Source organism: Centruroides vittatus, unplaced genomic scaffold (genome assembly GCF_030686945.1).
Source record: "Centruroides vittatus isolate TY-2023 unplaced genomic scaffold, ASM3068694v2 contig_738, whole genome shotgun sequence".
In the NCBI taxonomy this organism is placed as follows: domain Eukaryota; kingdom Metazoa; phylum Arthropoda; class Arachnida; order Scorpiones; family Buthidae; genus Centruroides; species Centruroides vittatus.
In genome coordinates this window covers 407,929-427,034 of record NW_027122474.1, presented here as the reverse complement: position 1 = coordinate 427,034, position 19,106 = coordinate 407,929, and the positions used below count along the sequence as shown (strand labels likewise).

The window sequence follows — 19,106 nt, the reverse complement described above, 5'->3', positions numbered from 1 at the left end:
ATATATATATTTTTTTATTTTTTTTTCTTATAAAAACTAAATTTAATTCAAATCTTTTGCGTAAAGAATTTATCTATTTCGATTTAGTTATATGTGCAAATCCTGAAAGAGTAATGTTTTCGATGCTATAACAAGCTGCCGGAAAATACTGTAAGTACTGTATATAGAATTTAGACAAAAATCTAATACAAGTATCCTCCGTTTATCCACTTTGTTTTTACAAAAGACTTATGTTAGACCATTTGCTAACCGAAAGAAATCCGAAGAGTTTTTCGCTTTTTCGAAAAAAAGGCAATGAGCAAAATAGAGTTTAGTGTTCGTTTTGCAGCAAGCAGCGGAGAGTGGAATCTCCCTCTCCAAGCTCCTTCTCTGGGAACTTCACTCAGCATCAATATGACATAGCTTTGAACTGTGTCTGTATCGTTTTGTGCATCCGTTAGCAAAAATAAAGCGAGAAAATGGAAAGATTAGCGAGGTTGCGGCCGAAAGTTTTCATCTCTTCGGCCGCAACCTCGCTATTATTGCTTAAATGGATTGATAAGTATATAAATATGGTGTTCCGACTTTAGTTAAGAAAAAATTAACCAATCTTTTCAATAGGTTGAAACAAGAAGAATGAACGATAGTGATGAAAGTATTGCAAAAGTGGAATTTAAAGGCAACCATGGATGCTGATCAGTTTTTGAGACGAGAGCTGTTTCATAGATTAAAGATTTCTTATTGAAAAGAGTACTTCTGGTACAGTTTCAATAACTACATTGTATCCACATTTCTACTTTAAATTGGCCGTATATTTACCATTTCTATTAGTAGTATTATTTCAAATTTTCTGTTAATTAGTATGATTTATTAAGTTAATTTTGAGTTTGGAGATACTCAAAAAATTTTTCCATATAAATTAATACATTTGCTTCGTTTTATGCCATTTCGGCTTACAAAAGGTTTTATAGAAATGCTCAACTTTCGTATTGCGGGAAAAACCAGTATTGGTTTTAATGCCTTTATTTTTTCATATTTGACATCAAAAACAATAGACAATTCAATTACAGTATATAATTTTTGGAACTAAAGCAGTTTCAATGAACTGAAATATCCATTTTACAATTCCGAGACAAATTTTCGACGGCTGAGAATTATAATGTCTATCTTCACTTTTTGAATTTTTTATGAGACCGAGTTCAAAGTTTGACATATTATAAAGTTGTTATTTATTATAACTGGTGAACATTGCGAATTTGTATATAACTGTTGGTGCATGTTATTTCAATATTTTCAGTCTGGTATATATTATTTCTATATTACCCGGAGAAATTTGGGTGTCCATTCGGAGATAAGACAAAATGCCTCTGCTTTTTTAAAATAACGTTTGTATTTAGACATACGACAAAACGTATACCCCAATAACAGTAAAATTTTTAAGAATACGAGACAGATCAACGTTCGACGGCGGTCGGACATTATTCCCTGTAGCCAATAGGATAGCTTACTCCAATCAGAATAGATAACTTTGCATAAGACAAAATAACCTTTTTTTCCCTTTCTCTCTGTAAATTGTTGGTTGACAATACCTTCAATTAGCCTTCAAATTATACTATATTTTCAAATTATTTTTCCGTCTCGCTGAAGATAATTTATTGAAGATATCAAAAACGTTAGGCATTTAAATTATTTTCATTGTTTTGGCGTCGTGTATTAAAATAATAAAATTTTTATTAAAAAAAAAAAAAAAAAAGCTTACAGACTGTTACAGAGCGCCCCAATTGTCGAAAATGTTAAATTCAGTGATTGTCGATGAAAGTTGGCAACACTTTCGAATTATATGTATTGACGTCGAGCATTCTGCGTGTTTGTGTGTGTGTCAAGTATCAGTCTTTCGACTTAAGAATAATTTGTGTTTCTGCTTTCGTTTTGTGTTAAAGGAACCCCATTGTTTGCTTTCTAAAATTCGTAGTTGTTATGTTACACTATTTCACGTACGAGGCATTTGCAGAAATCGATGTGAAGTAAATAGTCGAGTTCACTATGCTAACGTCACAATTTCGCTTCCGTTTCCTGAATGAGAAGCTGCTCCAGTTTTTCGCCCGAAATATACAAAATGTTGCGTGTTATAACGGAGAGAATGCTGTTAGTAACAAAACAGGCGAATATTTAGATCCCGTTCAAAAGAAACTACTAGATGAAGTATGCATAGTGGTCGATAAAAACGATCAGTCTCTATGCGGCAAAAGCAAAAAAGATTGCCATCTGATGGAGAACATTAAGCGAGGATTGATTCACAGAGCCTTCAGTGTTTTTCTTTTTAACAGCAAGAACGAATTGTTGTTACAGCAGAGATCGAGTAAGAAGATCACCTTCCCCGAATACTACACCAATACTTGCTGCAGTCATCCCCTCTACTTAGATTCTGAAATGGAGAAGAAAAATGCTCTGGGAGTCAAGAGAGCCGCCGTGCGAAGATTGGAATTCGAACTGGGTATTCCGAGCGATTCCGTCGATTTGGACGACTTCCACTACATGACGAGAATATTGTATTCTGCTTCCTCAGATAGCATCTGGGGAGAGAACGAGATAGATTATATTCTAATTCTGCAAAAAGACGTCAAAATCGAAAGGAATCCTAATGAAGTGGCGGATGTTCGTTACGTGAGTCGCGGAGACATGCCAGATTTTCTTAGTTATTTGAATACGAAAGGCTGCCGAATTACTCCTTGGTTCGATATGATTGTAAATAATTTTCTGTATGGCTGGTGGGATAATTTACATCAGTTGGAAACCTTAAAGGATCAAGGATCAATTCACGTGTTCAAAAATTCATAATTAGAATATATACAATATTTTAAAATAATAACTTATATTTTATATGAGTTTTATTCAATTATATAAAAATATTAACAAAATTTTATGCACTGTAAACTTAATTATTTATGAAATAAATTTTTGTGATTTTAAAAGTTATTTTGGAAGTTTTATGATTGATATTAAAGAACTTAGTGCGTTGTTAATTCAGAATATTTTTGAATTTAAAAGCATTTATTTATAGGATTCATTAATATTTCAACAATCATCAGCAATTACTATACAATATCAATTTTATAAGTAGAAAGGCATTAAAATTTTTTAAATGAAAGAAACATAAAAAAATCAAAAAAAAATTGTAAAATAAATAAACTTTAGTGAAAGTTATTGTAGTTTTGTTATGAATAAATAAATGATTTTCATAACATATACATAATTAAAAAATGAAGGTTTAATTTTAAAAAATATTTAGAAAGGTGATGAAAGATAGAATTTACTAACAGTTCACTTGATACAGAAAACATTTCAAATTAATTATTAATTAATTTGAAATGTTTAATTATTAATTATTATTAGCAAGAATTAATATAGGAAAAGCTAGCATTTATTAAAATTTTTATGCCATAACTATTAATGTATTACTATTGAATCTGTGTAAGAATTCACAATTAGTTCAGTTTAACAATATAATTAATTGACAAAGTTTTTAATGCTAAATTGGGATATACACCTTGTACTTAAACTAGAGAATGACTAAATATTGCCAGTTCTCTGAAAAATAAATCCTTATTTATATCAGTAAACCATATGTAAAATTCAAACAAAATGTACAGTATGTGTATAAAACAATTTGCTTATTCCATCAAATAAAATTTTTTTGTTTGCTGAATAATTCCCTCTTTCTATATTTATCTAAGTTTAATTAGTGTAAATTATCACAGAACAAAAATGTTTTAAGTAATGTTTTAGGAAAAAACTATTTTTTTGACAATATTCAATAATATTTTCAAAATAGTGAATATCTACAGAATATTTTTTAATAATGATTGGCAAAATATGGTCGTCAAACTTTCTATAATATTTTACTTAAGCATTTATAAACTTTGAAAATTAAATATTTTGTCAGACAATATTTTCTATTTAATGCAAAGATAAGTGTTAGAGATTTTAAATTTTGATTTGTACTCTTATTTTCTATCAAAGAATTAATATATTCAGGTTAATCATCAAATATTCACTTGAAAGAATACCATAGCAAAATGAAAATCATCATTTATCAAATCATTTCGGTGTACATTTTTAGCATGTAAAATATAAGACTACCAGAATATTGCAGAATTGTTGTTTATTAATAGGCAGGATGAAATATATTTGGTCTAAGATCAGTCAATTTATGACAGGATGTGATCTATTAGCACATTTTTATTTTTGTTAAATTTTACTAACCCACTCTTATAAAACTATGCTACTACAAAATATATTTATGTACTGTATGGCAATAATAATCCAGATTAGTATGCTTTCTTTTGTGTGAGAATTCTGAAACTTTATAAATTGAACACTAGCATTTGTTATTCATCATAAAAATATTTTAGATACGTCGTACTAACCTTGTATAGCTTTGCAGTTACTATTTAAAAACGCAACACAAATGTTTTCGACCCACTTCTAGGGTTTTCCTCAGGTGTTTTAAGTAGTAACTGCAAAGCTATACAAGGTTAGTATGATGTATCTGTAATTATCACTTTGTTTGCTAGATGGATTTGATAAAAATATTTTATTTTCATCATTGTACGGGTGCTCCCTTTTGGCACACCAATTTTGTAAAAAAAAAGTTGTTATGGGCATTAACAAAATAATTTCTAAAATATTAACATAAATTAAGCTATTGATCATTGATATAAAAAGTACTGTACATTGCAATTCCTCACATTCAGCACCTGCACATGTTCTTTCACTGTGCTGAAATCAAAACAAAGTTAATCACATACCTTGTAAAACACAAGAAAGACAAAGAATTAATACTCCAATAGAAATTACAAATATTTTTGTTTAACTGATCATATCCACAAATGAAAAGATGCCGCAATCAATCAGTTGATGATGGCCGTGGCCCGTACATCCTAGAGTGGGAGACCCCCAGACCAGGATCATTGGTGACCCCCCTCCCCACTCTAACCCGAGACCTTAGTGGTGTGAGGCAAGGAACCTGACCACTCAGCCTCTGTGACCACTTTGGAATATGATAAGGCAGCTAAATGACAAAAATATTATTTACATTCACAAATTAAGTACACATTTACAAAAACAGATTAGATTTATTAGAGACAATAGAGGAATTACACCAACAAATTTTACAATGACGAACACGACATTAAAAACAAAAACAAAATAGAAACAAACACAAGAACTGAAAGAATGACAGAAATTGAAAAACAAAGCACATCAACAAGACAAAACCCAAGAAACTATCGATTAAATTATTTCGCAGTAAATTTTCTGGCTTTTGCCGAAGCAAATTTTTCGATCACGTCACTAAAATTTGTTTGTTTAGCTAAATCATTTTCTACATATCACTGACTCAACACCAGATTGTACTAACCAAAACTGACTTTTTGGTCGTCTAGAGAAGGCACACCGGTAAGAGGTAGAACATTTTGGTTAAATCATTTTCAATGCACAAAATTGCTAGGTTATTTAGCCTCTCCTGACCAGTTGAGTTTCTTTGCCACGTCTTCAGTAAATTTGCCAGTTTACTGAAAGACCTCTCACCCAAAGAAACAGTTACTGGTACTGTACAAAACAGCTTAATTGCGAGACTAATATTAGCAAATTAACCCTGAAGTTTTTTTTATTGTAAATTGCACTCAAAATTCCAATTGGGCATTTTTAGTGCCAAAAACTATCTTATAAATATTCATAACTTTTTTTTCAGATCACTGTCGTATGCATTTATAAGAAGTTTTGCTGCTTTTTCGGTAAGTTCACTTTCACCTAACTTTTGGAAATCTAAAATTGGTGAGAATAATTCACATACAACATTTGCAGCTTCAAATCTTGTTTTTAAATTGTGCGTAATAAAATCCAATATTGGATACACCACAGAAATTACAAATTCTTGTTCAAAATTCTGATAAAACTTTTTTCAGCTTTTCTCATGACTCATAAAAGTATAAAAATTACCTTTCTGACTGTTATATTAAGTTAATAATAGTAGCACAGAATATTAATTAAACTATGTCAAAAATTAAATACTCCAATTAAATTGAACTTAATATTTCACAAGAAAATACAAGCTGGCCATCTTCATACTGGGTCCCATGAACCCGGGTTCCCTGACTAGTGTCTAATCAGTCACTACCATGTGGGGGCTATGATGACGACACAATTGATTTGTAAGTCAAATCTGCTACAGTATTGTGCAAATTTATGGAAACAAGGTCATGTTTTAGAATGTTTTAAATTTAATTATGAATCAAGTTAACATTACTGATGCCAAACATTAACAGCTTTTTTTTGTAACCAGCTATCATACCACTACTGAAACATCAAACTACAATGAAACTGTTACTATTTTATGTTTTGTAAGTGTTTATTACAGTTTTTCTTTTAAACCTAGACCTAATGAGTGTTGAAAATAGATCTCACTATTTTGGTCTGTTCCTTTGGATGACATTATCAGAATATTCCTACATGATTCAAAGACAAACTGCAGCAGAGTATAAGGTAAATCTTAATGCAGTAGACTCCATTTTGAAATTGAAGCAACTAGTTCAACTGAGCCTAAAAAAAAAGAGTGGAAGAAAAAGAGAGATGTCCTAAAGAAATGTCACAATGCTTCTGAGGAAATCTAGTATATACTCTCAGAAAACCAGTAACAGCTTGAACAACAAATTAACCATAGCTGATTTTCATGTGCATGATTCAACAATGTGCCATAGACTTCTGGAGCAGGGAAGATGCTTGTCATACCCAAAAAATTCATCACCATCATCACTGTTTCATTTAAGAGCTAATATTCTTTATTATTATTTTTTTATATTGAATAATTAATAATAAAAATCAATCACTCTTCCGTTAAAAGTAATTTTAATATTTGAAAGTATAAAGTTTCCACTAAAATTTTAATATAGGAAATTAAATTTAAAAATTTTCATAAGTAACAAATTTGATAGTTTTGTCTTAAGTATTTTATAATCAAAATTATAATTGATTACAATTTCTTTAAAATATCAAATTAAAATATATTTTAAACTAGCAAATTTTATAAAAACATCTTCCCTAATGTTCTAATCACTTTAGAATTTAATTATAATTAACTCGGACCAATATCAAATACATCTTCATACCGTTCAAAAGCTATAAATTAAATAATTTTCTGTATAACTTTAAATTAATTTTTTAAATTTTAATTCTGGTATATGTATCTTTATCTACAGATGTAGGAAATTAAAACAAAGATAGGAATTTGTTCATTTTTAATAGCTGCTGATAACTGAAATAGTTTATTCAACTCTCTCTTTCTAAAAACATTTAATTAGTAGCATCTTAAAAATTCATTTTTGAACAAAAATAATACATTGTTCTTAATCTCAGTTTAAATTGTTAATTAATAAAATAGAATTTATATTTGCATCAAAATTTTGAATTTATTAACCTGTAAAAAGATGAGCATTTCTGAAATCTAGTTACATTTATTGATAATTTAAGTTAATTTGCCAAACTTCTTAAAATTGCTATATTTTTAATATAAATCTTAATTAAATTAAAATTTTTAGTTAAATATAAATGAAAAAAATTATTAATAGGTTGATATAAATTTTCACAAAATATTTATAATTAAATATGAAATAGTTTATATAATTTATCAGTTATTTGAAATTATAATTTAGTAATAATTATATTGTTTCTAATACAGAGAAGTAAACAATTTATTTAGTTTAATCCAAAACAATTTTATTTAACCACTTAATATTCAAATTTTGAACAAATATTTTAATAAAATACCATCAATCAAGCCATTTAAAAATCACCAAACTGTTCCATTGACTATTCTACATTCTCTTCAGCTAGGCTTAGACAGGCTTTAACTAATCCTTGTATAACTTTCTGTGAAACATCACACACACAGGCAGGATGAACAATTAAACAATTTCTTACTTTCTGTGCCATGGGTAATTCAAGTGACTGACTGCTCATTTTAGCAAGGCACAAAGCTAAAATGAGCAGTCAGTCACTTGCGAAGTGCCACTAATTTGCTATTGAATCACTGGAATAACAATGAATACGAGTTGATGCTGCCTTGCTTTCTGTTCCCTTTGGTATAATATTGTGTATTTGCAACAAAATCCATTTTCTAAAAAGTTCACTTTTGATGAGCTCTTTTGTTCTATTTTAAGATTAACAACAATAAGATGAACATTAACTTCCTTGATAAAATCTTTGAGTTTTCATTCTTTCATATAATGATTAAATTATCCACATATCTGCCAATTAGTTTGATATTACTTTTTTATGTATCTTTATCACTGGTACTTCTACCCAATCTGTCATGATTTCCACTAACAAGTAAGTCACTTGAGGCCGGCAAACCTATTGACATGCCTACTTCTTGTCTATATTTCACATGAAATTTGAAATATCAGTTGAATAGTATGATGTCCAAAAATTCTGCCATAATTTTGTATTAATTAATACTTAAGTTCTTTTCGCTGCAAATTACCCCCTAGTTAATGATATGGCTGCTTCTGTTCTAATGGAAAGAAAGGAGAGACTAACATATTCCATGACTGTGATAATGTCCTCCTGACCTACTTTCACACTTGATAAAGCTTTGATAAAATCTGTTGGGCTTTTAATAGTATAGTGGGAGTAAATATCTAAAATAGCTAATAGTGTGTGCAACTTATGTTCCATAGTAATGGTCAGTGCAGAAAACCTGGAATTTGTTTGATCAAGTTAAAAACAGGCAGCAATGAATTTTTTTTAATTTTAGATCCATGTACAGTACACGCCAATGAATCTCTGAGTCAAACATTTTGATTCAAGAAACCAGTGGGATACTTTATTGATAAAATAGAATATGTTGGGATAAAATGCATCATTCCTGGCTTAAAAATGTGTTTGGTTTTTCATGTTTTAAAGAATTATTTTGTTTTTGTTAAGGAAGTTAAAACAATATCTTTTATGGTGTACTGTGCATGTAGAGTTTTCATTTTTAAATTATTTTATAACTTGCAGTGAATCAAACATTTTCAATCTTTGGTTAATTTTAAAGAATAATGCTATTTGCATTATTTTTGTATAAATTGTAAGCTGATGTCCTGAGTCGGGACAAAAATGTTTCTTATTGATCAATTAAAGATTTGGCTTCCTGAAGTAAGCATTCTTTAATTGATTAATAAGAAACATGGTGCCAAGTATTCATGTAGTTATTGACATTTAATTACTTTATGTAGTTGATATTTTCAATTTTCAGACTAAAAAAAAAAAGAGAGAGAGAGAAAAAAGTCAAGAATGTGATGTTATTGTTCATTTTATACAAAATTTATCACTACATATTTTTTAATTTAACTATTGCTTGCTCTTGTATTAATTGCAAAAATTAGATTTTTGATAGAACAAATTTGAATTTTTAAACCCTCTAAATTTGCAAAATTTTCTTATTAAAAAAAGGAAAACTGGTTCTAGTGCAATGTGAGCACAACTTGTCATCAATCTTCATTAATCTTTTCTATTATTTATTTTTTTTAGTAAAAGATATTTATAATTTCCAATACCTAACTTTATAAACTCTTTATTCAATATTTTTTTTTTTTTAATTTGTGACTATAATTACATGTATTATTCATTATCAAAATTATTTATTGAACAGTGTCAGAGATTAATTACTTCACGTTGTAATTACTTCATGTAATAAATCTCTCTTACTATATTAATCAGAGCTTGAGATATCTTGTTCCATCCTTGCATCCTCAGCTCACTCCAATAATTTTAGTATACTGTAGAATCCATGAGTCAGATACAATATCCCAGTGAGATTTGTGATTGTTAAACATTTTTGGAAAACCGGATAATCACAATCTAGATTCAATTCTAGATCCTAAATTAGTAATATGAAAGCCAATTACTGGACAAAAAATAAAATTGTTTCATTTTATTTTTTAGCCAGTAACTTAAAATTTCCAAAGTTATTATATTAAAATAGAAAAAATGGACATTATATTTATCATAAACTCTCATTTACATACTTATATACATGAAACAGTTACTCATCAATTATTAAGAGATTTATAATTTCAAAATTTTGAAAAAAGAAATATATTCTAAATAATTTACTTCCACATTATGTTTTTGCTGCCTGTTTTTGAGTTATTTGAATAGTAAACATTTAAAGATTAACACAAAGACATAATTGTCAACTATAACAAATAAAGATGCTGTGCTGTCATATATTATTTTATGTTCAGCTTATAGTCAATTAGATCAGATTAAGAATATCTGTGAATTCTTCCAATGTAAGCCAGAAACAAGAATTCTCTAAACTTTTAATTTAGACTTTGCAAATTGAAATAAGAGTAAAAAATGCAAATTTTTATGGTATTAATGGCCAATAATAATAATAATAAAGACAATAAAAATATTATTCACAATTTAAACTTAATATATATCTGTTGTTACTGTACTGTAAGACATTTTAAAATAATGTATTTTTACGTATTTTGTTGTAAAAGATAAAGAAACAATACAGTTTTATCAATTCTTTCTTTTATATTACAAAACAATTCTAATTACATTTCTAACAACTGTACAAAATTTTTAAATTACAATATTACAATTTACTTTTACTTTAAAATAAACATTCTTTAAAACTAATAGTTATTAGTACCCAACAGTTTAAAATTTTATGTAAAAAATTAAGTAAAATCAAAATAGTAGCAAAGTTTAAAATATTAAATTATATGATAATACTAATAAGAGATATAAATAGCTAGATTTTAGATTTGCCAGTTGTCAAGATGTAAAGTTAAGATAAATGAGTAATCGTTATTTCATAGATTTATGGTTTAATAAGGAAAATATGTATCTTAGAAACTGATATGTAATATTGTAACATATTGAGCAATGTCTTTGATCGCAGAGTAGTATATTTAAATGAAGAACCAAAAAGAAGAAAGAATTACATGAAAAGTTTTTCATTCTTATCAATGCCCAAATAATTCTGTTAAAATTTAGTAACATGGCAGACAATAATAAAATTTCTGATTAATTAAACAGAAAAAACTATTCAAATTTAATATGTAAAATGGAGTTAGAAACATTTTTAAAATATGAAACAAAACAACCTAAAAAGAATATTCCACAATAGTCTAATTTATCATTTACTACGGAAGATAAATTGGAAAATATTCCTTTGATTTTTCAATTAGTATTTTTTCATAGCTGCAATTGCTGCCTCTAAAAATTTGCAATATAACTTGTTATAAAGAAAGATATTTTAATTTCCAAACATAACAACATATTTAAAAGTCAACTATTTATGGCAATATAATGCCAATAATTTCTATATATATTAAATTAACATATATAAATATGCAAAATATCAATATATACATAAGAAAAAGTACGTATTTTTATATAAATAGGTCTATTTATAATAAATTTAAGATCATATCAAAATAATCATTAACAGAACATAACATAAATTCATATCAGTCATATATTAAAGAGACAATTAAAATGCATTAACAATAAACAAACAACAACAGTTAATCAATTTTACAGTATATTATGTTTGAAAATTATATGTATAGATAAATCAAATTCAATGTATATATTTATTTTAATTTCAGCTTCTTCTGTAATTTTTTAATAGTAACAATGCAAAAGTACAATTTTATTATTTGCTCTGTTGTTAAGATCATCCTTATGCATGGATAAACAGAGTAGGGGAAAAAAACAAAATAATGTACAATATATTAAAATTACAATTATACATATGTATATATATTAAAGTATAAAATTAATCATAAATTAAAAATAGTACATTCTTAAAATTCTGCTTATAGACTTCTAAGCCATATTCAAAAAATAAAATAAGTATGACTAGAAAACAGAATGAGATCTTTAACAAGTTTCAGACATTACATTTCTTAATATATAATAACACTTAGTTTAATAAAAAAAAATAAATTAACACAGTTTATTTAAATACTGTAATGATAAGAATCAAAATCTGTCTTTTCTATAGTCATCTGTAGTACAAATATTAGTAAGAAATAAATATTTCTTTAAAATCTTTGGTCAACTAAAAAAATAATTTAATAAAATAGCATTTCTTAATTTAAGAAAACATTCTGTTTACAAATTAATTATATATTATGTAATACTGCATATTGAAAATTAAAATAAACATTAAATTTTTTGAACTACCTTGGCTTAGCTACACACAAACACTCAAATACAAATGCATAAATTTGTATTTTCAGATTTGTATAATCATGTTAAAAGTGTCTTCCAATCATGCTGTCCATTTGCACTATGCACTAATGGAAGAACTGGAGGGGCAACTAGATTCCATTTTCCATCTGTGTCCTCTTCGGCAACTGTTATAGCACAATACGGAGTTTTACGAATAACACGTATGAGATCACTTGTGCTTCGTGGAGCTAAACCAATTAATTGTCTTGTGCAAGAATCGAGACTAGCAGAATGTCCAAGTAATAAAATGTTTCCATCTAAAATAAAATATATAAGATATAAGCTATCTATCTCTATTTATAAAAAATATTTTATTAAAAAATTTACTTTTAGACTAATAAGATTACAGACTTATTTATTTTATAATTAATAAGTTACATAATAAAACTATGGTTTCATTTAGTATTAATATTAAAAATATTTTTTCAAATAAACTTTACTTGGAAACCTTAGAAAATTCTTAATTCATGTCAATGATGGTGACCAAGTTTTGTAGCCTTTCAATATTTTCCTTTTATGAGGGTGGTTTTTTCAACCTCCAATGGTCCATAAAAAAAAGACAAGTGTAAATAACAAAATGAATTTATTACCAAAAGTTAGCTATAAACCTGGTTACTTTTCGACATAATCACCGTGAAGATTGAGGCATTTATCATATCTGTGGACGAGCTTTTCCATCCCCTCTTCATAGAATGTTGCCGCCAATGAATTGAGATGGCCTTAATGACATTGTTTTGAAGATTGTCATTAGTTTCAAACCTCTGCCCTGCTAGCCATGTTTTTAGTTCAAGAAAGAGATGGAAATCTTCACATATTAAAAAGTTCTAAGCTGGGTGGAAGTCTTCACCACCTTTAAACGCCCATCGTATAGCTCCGACTTAGTGATGAGCGACTTCCACCTCTTTTCTGAACAGAAAAAGTGGCTAGGTTCGAGTGGCTAGTAGAGGTTTGAGACTAATGATGATCTTCAAAACAACGTTAGGGCACATCTCAAGTCATTGGCAGCAACATTCTATGAAGAGGAGATGGAAAAGCTTGTCCACAGATATGACAAATGCCTCAATCTTCACGGTGATTATGTTGAAAAGTAACCAGGTTTATAGCTAACTTTTGGTAATAAATTCATTTTGTTATTTACACTTGTCTTTTTTTTTTTATGGACCATTGGAGGTTGAAAAAAACAGCTCACATATAAACAAATTTTGTTTAAATTTTATTTTTTATTTGTTGAATATATTAAAATATGAAATTTAACAGTTTTATAAATTTCAGCAAATTTTTCTAATTGCTACAAATTCAAATATATTCTGTTCTTCAATAGCTGAGGATGGTCTAATAAAGACTGAAAATGTTTCTAGATTAATGAATTGTTTTAGTATTCTTTATAAGCAATTTGTTGACTACATTTAAAAACGGTGCCAAATTTTGTTTATTTTGAAGATTAAGAGTTTTATATTCAAACTATTTACAATTTTAAAAAATTATCCAGATAAAATCTTATCAACTTTACTCAATTATTTACAGATCTTATGTTTATTTTTATGTTTGTACTTACTTTCAGTATTTTTAATGATTGTCTTTACAATATAAAAACTTCGTAAATAATATTGTTCAATTGCTTCTCTTTTGTCTTTCAGTTCATCAGCAGCAATAAGAGGTTGATAATCTAAGTTAACATTAAATCCATAATCTGAAAGTTCCTGAACTGACATCCAAGTTGGCATTCCTTCTTGATACCAAGCTAACCATTCAAATAATCCTGGTTCCACATTGATCTTCAAATACTGTTGTCCTAATGCTAGAAGAAATAAATATGCATATAGATGAGAAAAATATTTATAGCTATATAAAGTTGTTAACATTAAAACTTTATGTATATCAATAAACAAACTTTAGCAATTTCTATATATACCTCTAAGGATATTTGTACAAGTCTGTAAGCATCTCAGAGAAGGAGAACTATAAACATATGTAAATTCAACTGCTGACTCTTTAAGTGCTTCACCTAAAAAATAAAAAAAATATATTTCTTAGTTATATATTTATATATGAAAAATTCTCAAAAATACTGAATACAGCTTTTAAGATTTTAAAGTGAAAAAACATTTACTTCAGAGAAATTTTAACTAGTAATTAAATATGATTCTGATAATATCAACTAAACTAAATTTACTGCACTCTTAGAACCTATAACTGGTGTGATATAAAGAAAAAAAACAAAGGATGCTTATCACCACAAACGTTTTTGAACTGCTGAGAGTTCTTCTTCAGGTGTGAGACTGAATTACTGATGGGACAGAGCAAACCGTTAAAGGAAATTTGAGAAACAATAATAAGGTGTTACATGAGACACGCGTGTGTTCGTCTAGTTGACCCAACATGACCCTTAAAGGTCGAAGTCTATCAACGTCTGCCATGCTGTTGATAGAATCAATTCATCCTTAAAATTGATGCAGTTCTCATTGAGGGATGATTTGTAGATTTGAATGGCCTCCAGCCACTTAAGGTGTTCGTTGTGTGATGTAGTGCGAACGAGTTTCACCTGGTGGAAGGCCGCCACAATGTCTGGGTTGGTGGCATGTGTGGTGAGGGCGGAGGTACTTCTCTGATGACGTATGTCCACTATATGTTCCTGGAGTCTGACTTCCAAGGAGCGTTTTATGGATCCGATATAAACGAGGTCCCTATCAAACCTGTTGTCCCTAATGGGAATGCTATATATTCCAGGGAGGTTGTTCTGTTTAGGGGGGTCCGTTGCGAAGGATGTCAAAGATGGTAGGACATCTCCTGTATGTGATCTTAATACGTCTCTTCTTGGCTATCTCAGAATAAAGTGTTTTTAGGTATGGATTGAATGTGATAGGGATCCGTTGTACCTCGTCGAGTGCGCTAGGGACTGGTTGTATCATGTTGGGGGGGTTGTTATTATGGCGGTCAGTCAAGATGGTTCGTTGCGAGTGTGCGCGGTGGTAGCGATTGATCAATTTATGTGTAAGCCTCAGAAATCCATGGGAAGAGGCAAGATGTTGGATATGTAAAAGTTCCGTGGCAAGTGCTTGTGTGGTAGAAGAATGAGAAAATGCCCTCTTAATTAAAGCGTTGCATGCCGCGATCTTATAGGGGAACAGGTCACATGAGCCTACAGGGATGAATGTGGAGGTGGAACATGGTTTGCGGTAAACAGAAGTGTGCAGGCCCATATTGTGTACTCTGATATTTATGTCGAGGAAGTGGACTTAATTTCGGATGGCTTGTTTGAGTTCTATTGATAAGCCATAGGGATTGCCATTAAAAGTGTTGAAGACGACTGTCATATCCCGTACAGACCTCCAGAGAATCAAAATATTGTCAATCGTCAAAATATCGTCCTTATTATTGTTTCTTGAATTTCCTTTAACGATTCACTCTGTCCCATCAGTAATTCAGTCTCACACCTGAAGAAGAACTCTTAGCAGTTCAATAACGTTTGTAGTGATAAGCATCCTTTATTTTTTCATATCACACAGTTATAGGTTCTAAGAGTGCAGTATTTTACACATCACGGTGTTCTCCAGTGTAGTGTAGTATAAACTAAATTTATAGCAGAATCAAATATATTCCTATATTAAACATTTCAAAGCATGTTTAAAATAAAATAATCATTATATGTATTTAACTATGTATCAAAAATACTTTTCTAGTTTATTTTATTCTTTTATTATTAAAATTTAACAAAGATAATATAATATAATCATTATTGGATAATATCAAATGACAAACAAAGAGCTAGTGAGAGATTTATGAGTTTTGTGGCATTGACAAAGAGGTTATGAAGTGGTCCTTGGGGATTTCAATAATAATGTTTATGTGGATAAGCTTAGGTATGACTTTTTTATTGAGGAAAAAAGAAAATGTGCTTATCAAACATTTTCAAGAAAATTGAAGTTAAAAAGTACCAAGTGACTTAAGTAAGTTTTATAGAATCTTTCATTGAAGACCATATGGTTTGACAACAATATACTTTACTTACATTTGTACAATTACAGTAGAGCATCATTTATCCGAATCAATTGGGGACAGGGGTTGTTTGGATAACTGATTTTTCGGATAACCGATTATGTACAAAAAAATATATTAACCTATCCAATGTTCAAATTTTTCTCCGTTGCGTGTCACTTCACATTGAATTTTCGTCGATTTTAAGCCTAACGAAAATTTTTATAATAATAATCAAGGCTATTGTATTGTTAAAAATTATTTCTTTATTTTGTACAAACAAAATAAATATATTGAAAAATATAAAAACAAAAAAATTATACTTTAGAAGTTAATCTAGTATCAAAAACATTCAATTCAGCATGACACAGTCCGACTGGAAAGCTTTCGGTTAACTGACGTTTCGGTTGACCGGCTTTCAGATAAACAATGCTCTACTGTAATGATTTTTGGAATTGCTGTCTGTTAAAAAGAAATTTAAAGCTTTTTACATTTGTGAATGTAAGAAAATTATGGCTAATTTAACACTTTAAGCAATTAAATAAATTTAAACTATTATTAATTATAATTAACTCCCAATATCACAAATGAATAGACAGTAAAAATATTAAATTAAAATTATAACATAAGATTTGGAAAACTCAGAATCAATCTTTTGAAAGAAACCTGAAAATTCTTCATTTTGGTGTGGATATGCATGCTTTTATTGTATATTATAAAAGAAATTTGTAATCTTATTTCAGATAAAGCTAATATTGCAATACTGTCCTCAAAAAATTACATCTAATTCCTGTTTCCTCAAAGAACTATCCCATCATGTCATCTAGAGTCTCCATCTTTGGAAACTGATTCATTGGCAGATGTGATGACTGGGGGGGAAGTAAATGAGAAGATGCACTTATTTTTTCATGCTTCTTACAATCAGCATGCCTTGTAAATTCTTTAATTTCATCATATTTAACATGAGGTTTAGTAAATGATGCAACAAGCCGAACAAATATCATCCTCACAAATTAACCAAGTTTTGAATTCATTCACTTGAGCCCAGTTTTTCTAAATGTACATTGTATGAACTTTTTCAAGGAAAAAAGAATCAAATGAATGCCTAGAATGATTCATCTTGAATTATCAATTTTTAAAACTCAAAATGGCAGTAAACTTAGCATAAATAATTATTTTTACTTAGAATCACAGGAATTGCATTTGTTATGATTCACAGTATAATCTGTGAATTGTGACAACAACACTTCTATATAAGCTGAAACTAATTTAGGCCTGAACACCTTAACTACTTTTTTCAGCAACCCTTTAATTTATTTAAAGGAAAGTTTTCCATCTCTTTTCATAAGTCTGTGTCAGATTTAATAAGATTCCAACAGTCTTCTTAAACAGTTCAAATCTTTTTCATATTGTTACATAACTCTGGATATCTTCTGTTCCGAAGTTAAGACAATGAAGAAAATATACACATTTTCAAGTCTATGTTTAATCCATTTTCACCAACCACAGAAGTAACAGCTAAAAACACATGAAGAAAAACTTCACGAAAAGACAAACAGTAAGTAGAAAATTCACATGGTTAAAACGATATCAACGTCAGCCTTTCTATGGAGGATCTGACGTTTTCACATTAAAAACGGAAGTATAATCTTCTTACCATACCATCAAGTCCTTAACATATTTATAACTGGTCTGGCCTTCTAGTGGTGGTTCCAAGTATTCCAATTTCATTTACATATTGTTACATAACTCTGGATATCTTCTGTTCCGAAGTTAAGACAATGAAGAAAATATACATATTTTCAAGTCTATCCTCCATACACATTTTCAAGTCAGATCCTCCATAGAAAGGCTGACGTTGATATCGTTTTAACCATGTGAATTTTCTACTTACTGTTTGTCTTTTCGTGAAGTTTTTCTTCATGTGTTTTTAGCTGTTACTTCTGTGGTTGGCTGAAAATGGATTAAACATAGACTTGAAAATGTGTATATTTTCTTCATTGTCTTAACTTCGGAAGAGTTCAAATCTTGTTAAATCTGACACAGACTCATGAAAACAGGGTCAAAAACTTTCTTTAAACAAATTAAGGTGTTATTGAAAAAGTACTTAAGGAATAGTTTGACCATTTTTTCTTTATAAGTAAACATACTAAATATTAAAAATAATTTTATATAATATTTTTTAAATTAAAAATATAATTTTGTTTATATTTTAAACTTTGCTGACACTTTTATATTTTTTCTGACACTCAAATACTTTTGTTGAATGCCAGCCTTGATAGAAATTGCCAGTGAAGCCAACCCAATACCAGCTGGGTGGCAACCTTAATGTCACTGTATCTCCCCTAAAACGGGGACAATTATACTGACTGAATGCAATCTCTCATTGCTTGACTACACAAAAGAATAGTTCGTCCCAACAGATGTCACCTCATGTATGGAGCATCGTGTGCTCTCTTCTTTGTTGACGTGAAAGCTTCAAATGAACTAATAGTTAATTGTTAATATTGTAATTTAAAAAATTTCTAATCATTTTTAATTTATTAAATGTGGAAGAATCATTTGTGGCGTCAGCCATATTTTAGTTTTATATATAGTTCATAAGTTTTGTATTTTGTTTCTATTTTCTTCTCTCATTCCTACTTTCATACGTCCTTCCCATTGTCTCAAAGCAACTCATACGTAAACCGTTACCGCTCGAGGGGGAGGGTTGCTCTTTCCAAGAACCAAGAGTCAAACAAAGGAGGAGATTAAGACTTCCCTGAAATTGGGGACATAGACAAAGAAGGTATAGGCCCAAGGCAGCATAGGAAAAAGAGAGGAGACACTTTCTGGCTGGACATCGGAGGATACAG

General features: G+C 29.2%; 3 protein-coding genes across 4 annotated transcripts in view; 1 reads left to right on the top strand and 2 right to left on the bottom strand.

Annotated features, from left to right (window-relative positions):
• LOC136980973 (transmembrane protein 50A) overlaps positions 1 to 19,106 on the bottom strand; it is a 240,695-nt gene that overhangs the window by 81,443 nt on the left and 140,146 nt on the right. The gene's annotated exons all lie outside the window — the stretch shown is intronic.
• Idi (Isopentenyl-diphosphate delta isomerase) lies at positions 1,832 to 2,955 on the top strand. The gene has a single exon (XM_067277170.1). The coding sequence runs from the start codon at positions 2,023 to 2,025 to the stop codon at positions 2,815 to 2,817; it is 795 nt and encodes a 264-aa protein (XP_067133271.1). The 5' UTR covers positions 1,832 to 2,022; the 3' UTR covers positions 2,818 to 2,955.
• LOC136980965 (ecdysteroid-phosphate phosphatase-like) overlaps positions 10,547 to 19,106 on the bottom strand; it is a 104,219-nt gene continuing 95,659 nt past the window's right edge. For both annotated transcript variants that reach the window (XM_067277165.1, XM_067277166.1), the window contains 3 exons: positions 14,189 to 14,281; positions 13,832 to 14,074; positions 10,547 to 12,533 (listed from right to left, as the gene is read on the bottom strand). In XM_067277165.1, coding sequence (XP_067133266.1) covers positions 12,295 to 12,533; positions 13,832 to 14,074; positions 14,189 to 14,281 — 575 coding nt within the window. In that variant the 3' untranslated portion in view covers positions 10,547 to 12,294. The remainder of the gene's footprint in view (positions 12,534 to 13,831; positions 14,075 to 14,188; positions 14,282 to 19,106) is intronic.